This window comes from Moschus berezovskii, chromosome 2 (genome assembly GCF_049115385.1).
Source record: "Moschus berezovskii isolate FMDL1 chromosome 2, NW_MosBer_1.0, whole genome shotgun sequence".
Lineage (NCBI taxonomy): Eukaryota > Metazoa > Chordata > Mammalia > Artiodactyla > Moschidae > Moschus > Moschus berezovskii.
Window position 1 is genome coordinate 44,551,307 of NC_142461.1, and position 12,540 is coordinate 44,563,846.

General features: G+C 43.3%; 1 protein-coding gene across 2 annotated transcripts; it reads right to left on the reverse strand.

The window, feature by feature from the left end:
- Nucleotides 1-4,788: 4,788 nt before the first annotated feature.
- CTLA4 (cytotoxic T-lymphocyte associated protein 4) lies at nt 4,789-11,486 on the reverse strand. 2 transcript variants are annotated; one of them, XM_055397972.2, is made up of 4 exons: nt 11,244-11,486; nt 8,142-8,489; nt 7,266-7,375; nt 4,789-5,972 (listed from the first exon to the last, which is right to left on the reverse strand). In XM_055397972.2, exons 1-4 carry the CDS (start codon nt 11,344-11,346, stop codon nt 5,868-5,870), a joined length of 666 nt encoding a protein of 221 aa, XP_055253947.2. In that variant the 5' UTR covers nt 11,347-11,486; the 3' UTR covers nt 4,789-5,867. The 2 variants fall into 2 exon arrangements, with proteins under 2 accessions (XP_055253947.2, XP_088698251.1); XM_088842125.1 differs by lacking the exon at nt 7,266-7,375.
- Nucleotides 11,487-12,540: the final 1,054 nt, after the last annotated feature.

Sequence of the window (12,540 nt, forward strand, 5' to 3'; positions counted from 1 at the left end):
CTATGGTTATGTGAAAAGCATATCTTCCCACTGGGCTGTATTAATGGTTTCCATTTGCCCATCTCTGAGGGACAAGTTCTAATACCCCAGGCCAGCCAGCAATGTTGCTGCATGGACTTCAGCTCCAGTGACTTGGAAAGTAGCTGCTGCTTAAACTGTTTATCAAACACATAGTCTATGTGTAAATGTCTTCAACTTCCTGTTTTCTTTGCTCTCGAGGGACAATTCTCAGCTGCTGGAGCTAGTCTCATCACACCTTCCAAAAGCCTCTTAAAACATTTGTTTTGAAACAGTTATTCAAAGTAAGAATATTTGCTTATTCCACAACCCATGTGTAACCCTCAGAAATACACTTTGCTTCTCCAGCACTTCGATCTCCACTCACTTTCCATTTTCCCTTTTCCTTTTTAAGGTAGACCCTCAGAATTCAGATATGAGCATTTGAAAAGAGAGTGGACTTTGGAATTCAACATTGGTTCTAATCACTGAAGAATGAAAACCCCCCAGACCCTGCCTCAGACCTTATAAATGAGAAGCTCTGGGTCTGTGGCACCTTGATCTACATTTTCCCCAAACATCTCAGTTAATTAATTGTGCACAATCAATGTAAGAACAGCTGTAAGAAGTCTACCACAAAAGCAAAGATTTCCAAGAAGGGTCTGAATGTCAGACTCCGCACCATACAAAACAAATGGAGGTGACCTCTAAGAAAAAAACTTTAGAAGATAAAGAACTGCCCCCTTTGCAGGACCCATTAGCCTCCAGCAAAACTGAGCATCATCCAACATGTGCCCGGGAGTAAGAACAGGAGATCGTGTTAGTTCTGAAACAGCAATCATGGTCTCAGGCTCTTCCTGCCCACAAACTCCTGGGGAGGGGTCAGCAAAACACTTTTTATTCACACCACATTAAGGTACAAACTTTCCTGCTGATAGGGTTGTCAGATCAAACACAGGGCATCCTGTTTTTGGGTTTTGAGGTTTTTTGTTTTCTTTTTTTTTCCTTCGGGCTGAATCTGGCAAACCTACTTACAAACTCCTGCCCCAGGCTGTAGACAAGGACACACAAAAGAGGAAGGAAAGAACGTTTCCTCCCTCTCCACCATTCGGTTGTGTCATCCTTCTAGTCTGAAAAAAGAAAACTGACCTGTGCTGAGAAAAACAAATGTGTAAAATAGAACAAAGTCTCTATAGCACCTTAGCACCTGAGTCATGCCTCTAACCAGGTGCAAAAGAGAAGTCAAACAACAGAATAGCTTTCCTGAGAAAATCAAGTTCTCCTTACCTTTGAGACCTCCCCCAGACAATAACTTAAATGTATAAATTCTCCACCTTCCTAATTGACTTTTCTCCAATTAACAACACAGTGACATCAACAGTTTGCAAGTTAGTTGTTCAGTCACTAAGTTGTGTCCTACGTTTTGACCCCATGGACTGTAGCATGGCAGGCTCCTCTGTCCTCCGCTGTCTCCCAGAGTTTGCTCACATGCATATTCATTGAGTCGGTGACACTATCTAACCATCTCATTGTCTGTCACTCCCTTCTCCTTTTGCCTTCAATCATTCCCAGAATCAGGGTCTTTTCCAAAGAGTCAGCTCTTCACATCAAGTGGTGAAAGCATTGGAGCTTCAGCTTCAGCATCAGTCCTTCCAGTGAATATTCAGGATTCATTTCCTTTAGGATCGACTGGTTTGATCTCCTTGCAGTCCAAGGGACTCTCAAGCATCTGATACAGCATCACGATTCAAAAGCATCAATTCTTCAGTGTTCAGGCTTTATGGTCCAACTTTCACATCCATACATGACTGCTGGAAAAACCATAGCTTTGACTGTATGGACCTTGGTCAGCAAAGTGATGTCCTTGGTTTTTAATATGCCTCCTAGGTTTGTCATAGCTTTGCTTCCAAGGAGCAAGTATCTTTTAATTTCATGGCTTCAGTTACTGTCTGCAGTGATTTTGGATCCCAAGAAAATAAAATCTGTCACTGCTTCCACTTTTTCCTCTTCTGTTTGCCACAAAGTGATGGGACTAGATGCCATGATTTTCTTATTTTGAATGTTGAGTTTAAACAGCTTTTTCACTCTCCCCTTTTACATTCATCAGGAAGCTTTTAGTTCCTCTTCAATTTCTGTCATTAGCGTGGTATCATCTGCATATCTGAGACTGTTGATGTTTCTCCCAGCAATCTTGATTCCAGCTTGTGCTTCATCCAGCTCAGCATTTTACATGATGTACTCTGCAAGTTTGCAAGTTTGGATCCCAAGTAAATTAAGCATGTATTAACTGTGGATATAGAAGAGGGTTCAGACTCTGTATAAAAATATAGTCAATTTTAGCAGCAACCCACAGTGCAAAAAATAGAGACTAAAATTGAGAATTCATATTCCCCATCCCCACACACACACACCAAAAAACATTGGACGATTAGATTGAGATAAAAGTAGAATATGTGGGGCAGAGGAGCCAGTGGGAGCTTACATTCCAGAGCCTTAAAGGTTTAAACTGAGAAATATTATTAGATTGGCCTACACATAATTCTGTTGGTCAAAGAGGAAACAGATTATGCTGACGCCACCTTCAGAAGCACAGCCAGGTTCCACATAGAAGACATGTCCCTCCCATCATCCCAGATGTCCTCAACTCTCCAGTACATTTATTTAAGCATCTACTGCGTGCCTAAGGCTGTGATGATGCCTATTTTGGAGAAGTTCCCACCCAGGCTAGGGAGGAAAGACATTCACATTTGAAATGATTAGAGATGAAACAGTGTAGCTTTGAAACAGAAGGGGGAAAAATTCATGGATGTTTGAAGTGTCCTCACATCTGGTGGAGGGAGCAGAATCTGAGATGAATCTTTATAGATGCAAAAATGACAGATAAAGATATTTAGGGGCGAGCAATAGGAAAATGGGAAATGGCAGAAATGAGAGTACCATGTTGGAAGAAGGGAGATGAGCAGAGGTGTGTGCTAGGAACTGGTAAGGGTTGGGGTTGACCCAGGCAACCCCTGGTAGCTGTATACTGTTCCCCTCATCTCCAGATTCCTACCTGAGACTAGAGGTTCCAGGAGGAGGGGCACAGTGCCCAGGCTCTCCCTCCGTGGTGGACCAAGTCTCATTGGGATGAGTGGAGTCTTTGGGCTTCCCCAGGACCTTGATCCTTTTCTTGCCCGTTTCTTCTGTCATTGGAGAAACTTTTTTGAGTTAAAGAGTATTTTATCTCTTCAAAATTGAGACTGAGTGAAGAAAGTAATTCTTAACTCAATGGTAGAATTTCAGATACTAGTAGAAGAGACATTAGGATATTCTTGTGTAAAGAAGATATTAGGCTTATGTCTGAAAAATGCCTGAGACATCCCGGAAGACCCTCTCTGTCATTTAGATCTTCTGTCAAATATGGAGAAAAATGATCTCTCTATAAAGACTTGGAGGAGCAAAGATGGTAATAAACTATTCACTGGCACTCCTAAACCGTGTGTTTCCTCATGGCTTCCAACCAAAGACCAAGAAATAAAAAGGAACAGTCTTCTACAAAGTAGGAGCTTATTCTGTGGGTGCTGTGCTCGGTCAATTCAGTCGTGTCCAACTCTTCGAGCCTATGCACTGTAACTGCCAGGCTTCTCAGTCCATGGGGATTCTCCAGGCAAGAATACTGGAGTGGGTTGCCATGCCCTTCTCCAAGGGATCTTCCTGACCCAGGGATAGAACCTGTATTTCCTACATTACAGGTGGATTCTTTACCAACTGAGCCACCAGAGAAGCCCTAGGAGCTTACTCTAGGTAAGTGTTATTACCATATTTGGAAGACCTATTCCTTTTTATTTAGCAAATCTTTCTGAAATGCTCACTATGTGCTTTCTCATTTGTTTGTTAGCACTTGCTTGGGAAAAAAAAGAGCACATTGCGAGCAAGAGGAGCCTGGTGGGGTACAGCTCATGGGATCGCAGAGTCGGACATGACTGAGCAACTAAGCACATATTAAATAGTGAGCAAGAGAGAGAGAACTGCCTAAACAGCAATCCTCAAAACGTGATGGGTCCAAGAAGCACTGGGGAGTTTGTTGGGAGAGCAAACTCCTGATCCCACAGCCTGAAGATTCTGAGTCAGTACATCTGAGGTTAAGCACTTGAATCAGCACTTTTTGTAAGTGACCCGGTTGATTCAATTATAGGTGGTCCCTGGCCACTCTGAGAATCATTGCAGAAAGCGACAACAGGAGGTGGAGGTCAAGAATGAGAAACCTTAAGTGGAAACCAAGCAGGCTGAGGCGACATACTGGTTAACCAAGAATCACAGAGGGGCTGTGTTCCTCACATTTGTGAATGAGTCCATCTGGAAGCCACAAGGGAAAGATCTTTTACCACAGAAGCAGAGCAAAATGGCTGCAGGGTTGACAACAATGGAGTTGCCATGGCAACTGTAATCTGTGTTTCAGTAGAGTTGAGAAAGGTCTGGGAAAGAAAGAAGAGGTAAGAAACCTGTGCTAAAGAGAACACTGTGTGATTTATCAAGGGCTGCTGGAGCTGTGTGTGGTAGATGCTTCATATCCCAAACAGTGAGGAAGAAATCAAAAAGACAAAGGATGAATTCCTTTCATGAGGGGCTTGCAGGTAAAGTGTTGGTGGACAGTTGATTCATGAAGCATGATTTGCCCTTTGGGTTTTTTTTTAATTTGTTCCTGGTCTTCCTAATATTGAAGAGTCAACCAAGTGCTGAATGAATCAATCAAAAATAAACACAATACTCACATCTAAGGAAGGTTAAAAACAAGTCTGGAAAACGACCACCACAGATTTTTATTTAATTAAAAATATTATACATGTTGTTGCATTTTCATGGAAAATATCAAGTTAAAAAACACCAACAGTGTTAGTTTTCAGAGACCTTTGCACCCTGTTTTGCCATTTGCTGCTTTCTCCTGTCTGTGGCATTAACCATGTGTAAGGAATTGGGGCCCAGTGGAATTGGAGCTTCCTTGAGGTTCATACCCACAAGACTCCTGAAATGAGCGGTTTTCTCCACGATGATGATGTTCCTTCAAATTAACTCAGATACTACCTGCTTTGGCTTCCTTGTTAAAGGAAGGGAAAGGAGCTGGCAAAAAAACCCAAAGCACATGTCACCACCAATGCAGCCCACCTGTCTGCAAGGATCAGCTATGCCCTGATCTGGTTTCCAGCCAGCTGGCACATGACCTTGTACTCTACCCAGTGTATTAGTGTCCTGAGTCTCTACCATAAAACTTACCCTGAACCCATGATGGGAAGACACTGCCATATAGTGTTTCTATTCAGACAATCAGCAAATACACAAAAGCACATGTGGTCCCCATGCACAATACTATCAAATAAAAAATACATATTGTTACAATACAACCTTTGGAATCACTGACTAAAATATAGCCATGTGAGTATTTTTAAAGTCTTCACATAATTATATATTTGTTAAGAAAAATAACACAGCATAAGTATTTTACTTAAAGACATTTCAGCTAAAAACTTTCCACAGGTAAATACAAGATGTGTACAGTCCCATCCTCTCCCCTCCTTCTTTCATTGCTTTCTTGGGATGGTACGCTTCCCTAACTTTTGTCCCTGACCCTACGTCGTAATGCTGCTTCCCCATAACGCTCTCACGTGATGCTTCTACTGAAGCTGGATCAGACGTGACAGAGCCAGCCTGGCTCTGTTCTTCTGCTCCTTTCCTTTAAATTGTAGTACGCTGAATTGGGGTTGTGCATCCTGCTTTATATCAGCGATGAATCCCCCCAAAAACACAAACAAACAAAAATAGCTGGATAGCAAAAAGTTAGAGTTGCCTCAGCTCTTACAAATTAGAAAATAGTCCTTTTTCTTCAGTATGGTGTCTCAATTGATGGGAATAAAATAAGGCTGAAACTGCTTTTCACATTCCGGCTCTGTTGGGGGCATTTTCACATAGACGCCTGTAGTAAGAGGGCTTCTTTTCTTTAGCTGCCAAACATAAAAAGAAACAATCATTAGCACTGAGGAATACAAAAGCCACTTCTAACTGTAATAGGATTCAACAAATATTGGGTCCCTACCCCACTGAAAAATGGATGTTCACAACATGCAAAATTATAAGCCTCAGGAGATTTTCTTGATTCAGCTATTAAAATTCATTTTGTGCAAATAACCCTGTGCTACTGACATAAAATAGAAATCATTTTCCCTGACTGGGAGATAGGAGGAAGAAACTCTGACAAAGCTTTAGAAAGAACTTCCAAAATGACTATGATAATTGACTGGATCTTGTTTGTCAGGGGATGAGCTTGATAAGATAATAACCTTCAATTATTCTCTTTGAGAGCTGTATTCCTCATCTCTACTCCTCATATACTTTTGATCAGTTTTTTCTCTGTCCACACTGATTTCCAGTTTTTATCACCTCTGTAAACTGAGGTCTAATCTACTAGTCTGCGTGGCGGTTTGTAGCAATTGAGGTAGAAGGAAGCCGCTGCAACAGAACAGATTATAGAGGATCTGGGAATAGAATGGGGAGGTGAGGGGGGAAAGAAGGAGGGAGGAAGTGAGTGAAAGAGGTGAGGGAGGGAGAGAGGAAGACGAGAGGAAGGTTTGTGATGGCAAAGCCAGCCACAGGCAAAGGAGGCTGAAAGCAACTCAATTTCACAGAGAGAAACTGGCAGAAGGACTGATTCCATACCTCTGTCTCTTCTACGACAACTGCACTAAATAAAAACTGGGTTCTCCTTTTCTGTGCTGGAGAGGAGGGTAAGACTTGCCAGTCAAGCAGACTGGGTAACAGGGAGCCCTGGACAGGGGTTATGTGGACACCTACAGCTTAGACAAGGAGGGCTCAAGTAATGGGGCACAGAGAGATGGCTTCCAGGTGAAGGGAGGGACGTTAACCACCCAGGTGATCTTCCCCAGCAACACTTTGCCCAACCTCATTTCAGGTTTCAGGGTTATAACAGCTCAAGTACAATTGTCGTGGAGATAAAGAGCAAAACAGCTGCCCCGTGTTATTCACACAGTTACTCAAACTGAAACCTTGTGCAAAAGCACACAAACATTCAATGTCAAACACACTCATCTAAAATACGAGTCATCCTGAAACCTCAAAGGCCAGTGCCAAGGGTTCTAGTGTGTTCTTCACCACTGTCCTTGCTCGTCTTCATTTACTGCTTCATCTCAAGAGAACTCGACTCAACGGTGTCACTTGGTCATTTATCATCACTCAAGGCATCCTGACCAAGGATGGTGCATTCCCCACATTGCACTCACCATTTTGCTCAAAGAAACAGCTGTGATGAGGAAGCTGTAGAAAAACAACCCTGAACTAACTGCTGCCAGGATCCAGAGGAGAAAATCAGAATCCGGGCATGGTTCTGGATCTGTAATAGAGAACAAAGCAGAGCTTGCCTGAGATGCTTTCTAAAGTCTAGGGCCCTACTCCCCCGACTGGTGAGAAAAGGAATAAGTTCAAGCTGCCAAACCTTGATGTCCACCCCTAAATAGAATCGCTGGCCCCCAGGTAAGTCTGTCTCTTGGGGCTACTTGACTAGGAGTTTCAGATCAAAGGCCAAGGCCAAATTTCATGCTGGCCCTCACTCAGGAATGAGTGCCCCTACCTACTGGGAGGAAGAACACCTTCCTCTACTCATTTTATAGTCAGAATGCTGCTGTCTCACCATCCATATTAAGCAGGACTACCACATGTTATGCCAGAGAAGTCTTTTTTTCATTAATTTTTATTGGAGTAGAGTTTCTTTACAATGTTGTGCTAGTTTCAACTGTAGAGCAAAGTGAATCAGCTATATGTATACATATGTCCCTTTTCAAAAAAATTTCCTTTCCATTTTGGTCACCACAGAGCACTCAGTGGAGTTCCCCAAGCTATACAGTAGGTTCTCATTAGTTATCTATTTTATACATAACATCCACAGAGTATATATGTCAATCTCAATCTCCCAATTCATCCTACCACCCACCTCTTTCCCCTCTTGGTGTCCATACACTTGTTCTCTATGTCTGTGCCAGAGAACTCTTTAAGAGAATTCCCACAATCCTAAACATGAACGACCCAAAATCAAGGGGCAAATTGGTCTGCATGGCAAAGAAGAGACAGCAGTGCAAAAAGTGTCGGTCAGTGATGCTCACCAATGACGTAAATCTGGGTTCCATTTCCCACGCCCACATAGTAGGGTGGCGGGTACATGAGCTCCACTTTGCAGACATAGAGCCCAGTGTCCATGGCCCTCAGCCCTTGGATGGTGAGGTTCAATGTGTTTCCTCTGGAGGTGCCAGTGCAAGTGGAATCATCCAGGAAGGTTAGCTCATCCTCCACCATGTAGGTCCCAGCACAGACTTCGGTCACTTGGCTGCCTACCTTCCGCAGCACTGTCACCCGGACCTCGGTAGCTTTGCCTGAAGACTCATATTCACATGGGAAGCTGGCAACACCCCGGCTGCTAGCCAGCACCACTGGAGGCTGGGTCACTTGCATCCCTAATGTGGGAAAACCAAAGGGAAATCAATGAACTCAAGCTCACCCACCACCAAGTCCAGGCAAACCCTTGGGCAGGGGAAGTTGATCTCTGATGGCCCCCTCCAACTTCACCCGTCAACCCTTCTCTCCCTCCATCAACAAACCCATCACCCTCCCCACCCCTACCCTCTTCCATCTACCCCAGTGCCCCCTTCATCTCTTGCTGCCTTCTGGCTTCTTTTCCATAAAGGCACTTCCTTACTGGAAAACAGTTTTTGGAAGGCAGTTGGTTGTGGCAATGAGAACACCGATGTGACAAAGGGCTGGCTCTACCATGAAATATATGGTTTGGGGAAAGCTGTGCCTCCCTCATAGACTTCGTTTTCCCTCCCATGCAAAAGAGGTGATTAGATCAGATGACATCACAGTGCCTTCCAACTCTGGTATTCTAAAGTTATAATAGAGCTGTAGGAACTGTAAAGAATAGTAGGGGAAATTTTGGAGGCTGAGGTAGAGAATCTTGCCTTACCTCTCAAAGTACACCTTAATTACCTCTGCTTACGTCGACCTGGCCCTGAATCTCAATTGCCCATGAGGAGCTGAGCCTTGGCTAACGTGCTGGCCACCCCCCTTCCCTGCATTATTACCACGGAGTGAAGGATGCTGCTTGATGAGGAAGCCACAGAGGGAGGGCACCAGGTCGTTTCCTCTGTAGGCTGAGGCAACCCTGCCATTCACTTCTGTGGGCTTCCCCTGCCACTGCCATCACCCCTTCCTCCACCCTCTCTCCTTGTATTGAACTTGAACACCTTATATTCCTTTGTCCTTTGTCTTCCAGCTTCTACAGGAGAAGGGAGGCCAGCTTTCCATACAAAAGGACTCACATCATATAAAAAATGATGGCTTCATGACAAATCACCTTCCTATAAGTAACGACTCAGCCCCTTTCTAGTCCACCCATCATACAAGTGACACTCAAAACTTGGATGAAACCATGTAACTCATTCTCTTCAAACCTTTTCATGCCTAATACACTTTGTTGCTAAGTCATGTCTGATTCTTTGCGACCCCGCACACTGTAGTCCTTTGGGCTCCTCTAGCCATAGGATTTCCCAGGCAAGAATACTGGAGTAGGTTGCCATTTCCTCCTCCAGGAAATGGCAAAAGACCCTCCTCCTGGGTCTTTCTGACCCAGGGACCAAACCCATGTCTCCTGCATTGGCAGGCAGATTCTTTGACCACTGAGCCATCGACTGCAAAATCAAATAAAGTAAATAACATTCACTGTCTCTATAACCTGAACCTAGCCTACCACTCCAGTCTGAGTTTCCAGGACACCTCTTCCTTTATACTGAAAGCACTAGTCTTTCCCCCAAGCACCTGTTTGGACACCTGGAAGAGAGAATAATACGGCAGCAGCCATCGCCATGGTTAACGCAGCAACCTTGGTTGGCTAGACAACAGTTTTCTTTCTCAGCCCTCATTTCTGTCTCCCAGAGATGCCCCCGAGCATCCTCTGTACTATTACAACTCCACCATAGTACTTAAATTCTGCCCTGTATTAAAGGATTTTTTTTGTGCATCATTATATGCTGCCCATTTGTTGTGTTGACTCTAAACCTAAAGAAGACCAAGTTTCCTGCCCTCCCCCAAGGCAAGCCTCCAATTATCACCACTAAATCTGGTCACACTTCATTTTCCAATATCCACCAGGACAGGATCCCAGACACAGGTTGAGATAAATTTTCTTAAAAGTAAATTTGATCGTTTCTCTAGGTATTTAACCTTTACAGATTTAAAATGGGTAAAATAATAAAATATGTGTGAATATTTCTTATACAGGAAAAATTAAATAAGCAAATATCTTTTGAGCCCCTACTTTGTACAAACCACATAGTTTTTCAACCAAGGTCTACGGGGATAGAAGGCAGAAATTTATTAGAAAAGATCACCATTGTACACCATGTAACAAAACTAGTATCATCCTTTAAAGGGCTTTATTTCATGTGAAAACTGGGAAACCTGCCCCTAAATTCAGAGATAAGTCAGGCAACAATTAAGTATCTTACGCCAAACAGACCTAGGGCGCTTTCTTTGTTCGTTCCTTTATTCTTTCATTCTTTATTTCTTTCATTCTTTCTTCTCTCTCTCTCTCTTTTTTTGTTTGTTTGTTTTACTACGTCAAACTGCTTCATTTTAAAAATAATTATTAGCTAACTAGTTTATAGAGTTGACTAAGTGGAGCTTAAAACCCTGCATTGAGTAAAGAAGGCTGCAATTTTAAACAAGCAGACTCATTTGTTTATAAAAATGAATCAGAGGACCTTAAAACCTTGAATTGATAGGAAAGAAACATCTCAAAATTTGCTTCAATCAGTATTCTTTAAAAGGGAAACCGTGAGCTAAACCTGATTCCAAGCCCAGATGGATTTAGGATGGTCTCTCTTCTCTCTTACATCACTTACCTTTACAGTATTTTCTTCCAGTCTTATAGAAGTGTCTGAAATTTCTCCTGTCTCCCAGACCAACTCACGTGTACTCATTAAGCTTCCACTCCATGCCCAGTAAGCTGTTACTAGCTGTGTCTCTGCTGGTTTGCTCCTTCCAGCTGTCCCTTGCCTGCCTTGGAATACAGAGCTGCCCAAACCAGGAGACTGGAGTCTCACCTTTAGCTTCTGGCTTTGCTGTAAATCTCTGCCCTTGACTGAGAAAAGAAATGAAACCCAGTGGGAGAAACACCTCCTCCACCTTCATGCTCCAAAAGCCTCACTCACCTTTACAGAAAACAGGAATGAAGAGAAGAAAAAACAGAGCAGTGCAGGGCCAGGTCCTAGAAGTCCGCCAAGTCCCATGACTCTGGAATCCAGAGCAAGCCATGGCTTTATGGGAGCGGTTGTTCAGGTCTTCAGGAAGCAGAACAAAAACTTTCAGGATCTTGAAGCTTTGAAATGTGTTTGAACCCACACAGAGTCAAGGACTTTATATAGCTGGCTTTGATCCCAGGTATGTACCACACATGTGCACTCACAGAAGGCACATGAATTTCTAGCCTTTTTGTTTTGGTTTTACGAGAAAGGAAGCCGTGGGTTTAGCTGCTACGTCGAAGAGATAACCTCAAACACTCAAAGTAAAACTGAACAAAACAAGCCAATCCATGGATGGAAAATGCACTCAATTTGAAACTGAAGCTTCTTGTTCACTTTGAGGATAAGTGGAGACTTGGAGAATTTCCTGGAGCGCAGGAGTCCCCCTAAGTCCCAGTTTTATCCAATCATCTAGGCATCTTTTGCCACCCAATTTGTTTCATTGACACCCCCCAGAACCGCTTAAGCTGCTGGTCCTTTGAGCCCTGTGTTAAAGACAGAATGAGTCTGTTGTGCTGTTCTTAGTTACTTAGTTGTGTACAACTCTTTCCGACCCCATGGACTGTAGCCCACCAGGCTCCTCTGTTCTTGGGAATTCTCCAGGCAAAAATATTGGAAGTTTTGCCATGCCCTCCTCCAGGGGATCTTCCCAACCCAGGAATCAAACCCAAGTCTTGTTGTTTTACAGAATCCATTACAGATGGATTCTTTATGGTCTGAGCCACCAGAAAGCCCAAGAATACAGGAGTGGGTAGCCTATCCCTTCTCGAGGGGATCTTCCTGAGTCTTCCAGAGACTCCTGCACTGTAGGCAGATTCTTTATCAACTAAGCTACCAGGGAAGCCTTCCAAATGAGTCTGGACACCATTCATAAAAGCTTTCCACCTGTGAGACACCATCCTTGGCATGCTTTGCAAAGCAGAGTTTATTTCTCCTAGCTCCATTTAGCATTCTGTTAAGAGAAAATATCCAAATCACAAGAAATAAATCGATCTGCCTCTATTTTTGAAGATTAAGAAAAAATTTGTGCATTCTTGAGAGCCCTAACTCCCACAAAGACAAAACAGAGTTGGATAAGGTCCAGAAAAAGTCAATGATCCAAGAGATCTGAACCTTCCATCAGAGGATAGATTTTTTTTTTCTCTGTTGGGAACTTTTCAAGCAGAAAATCCAGGAACTGAGGTTACATATGACTGAAGTGCTTAAA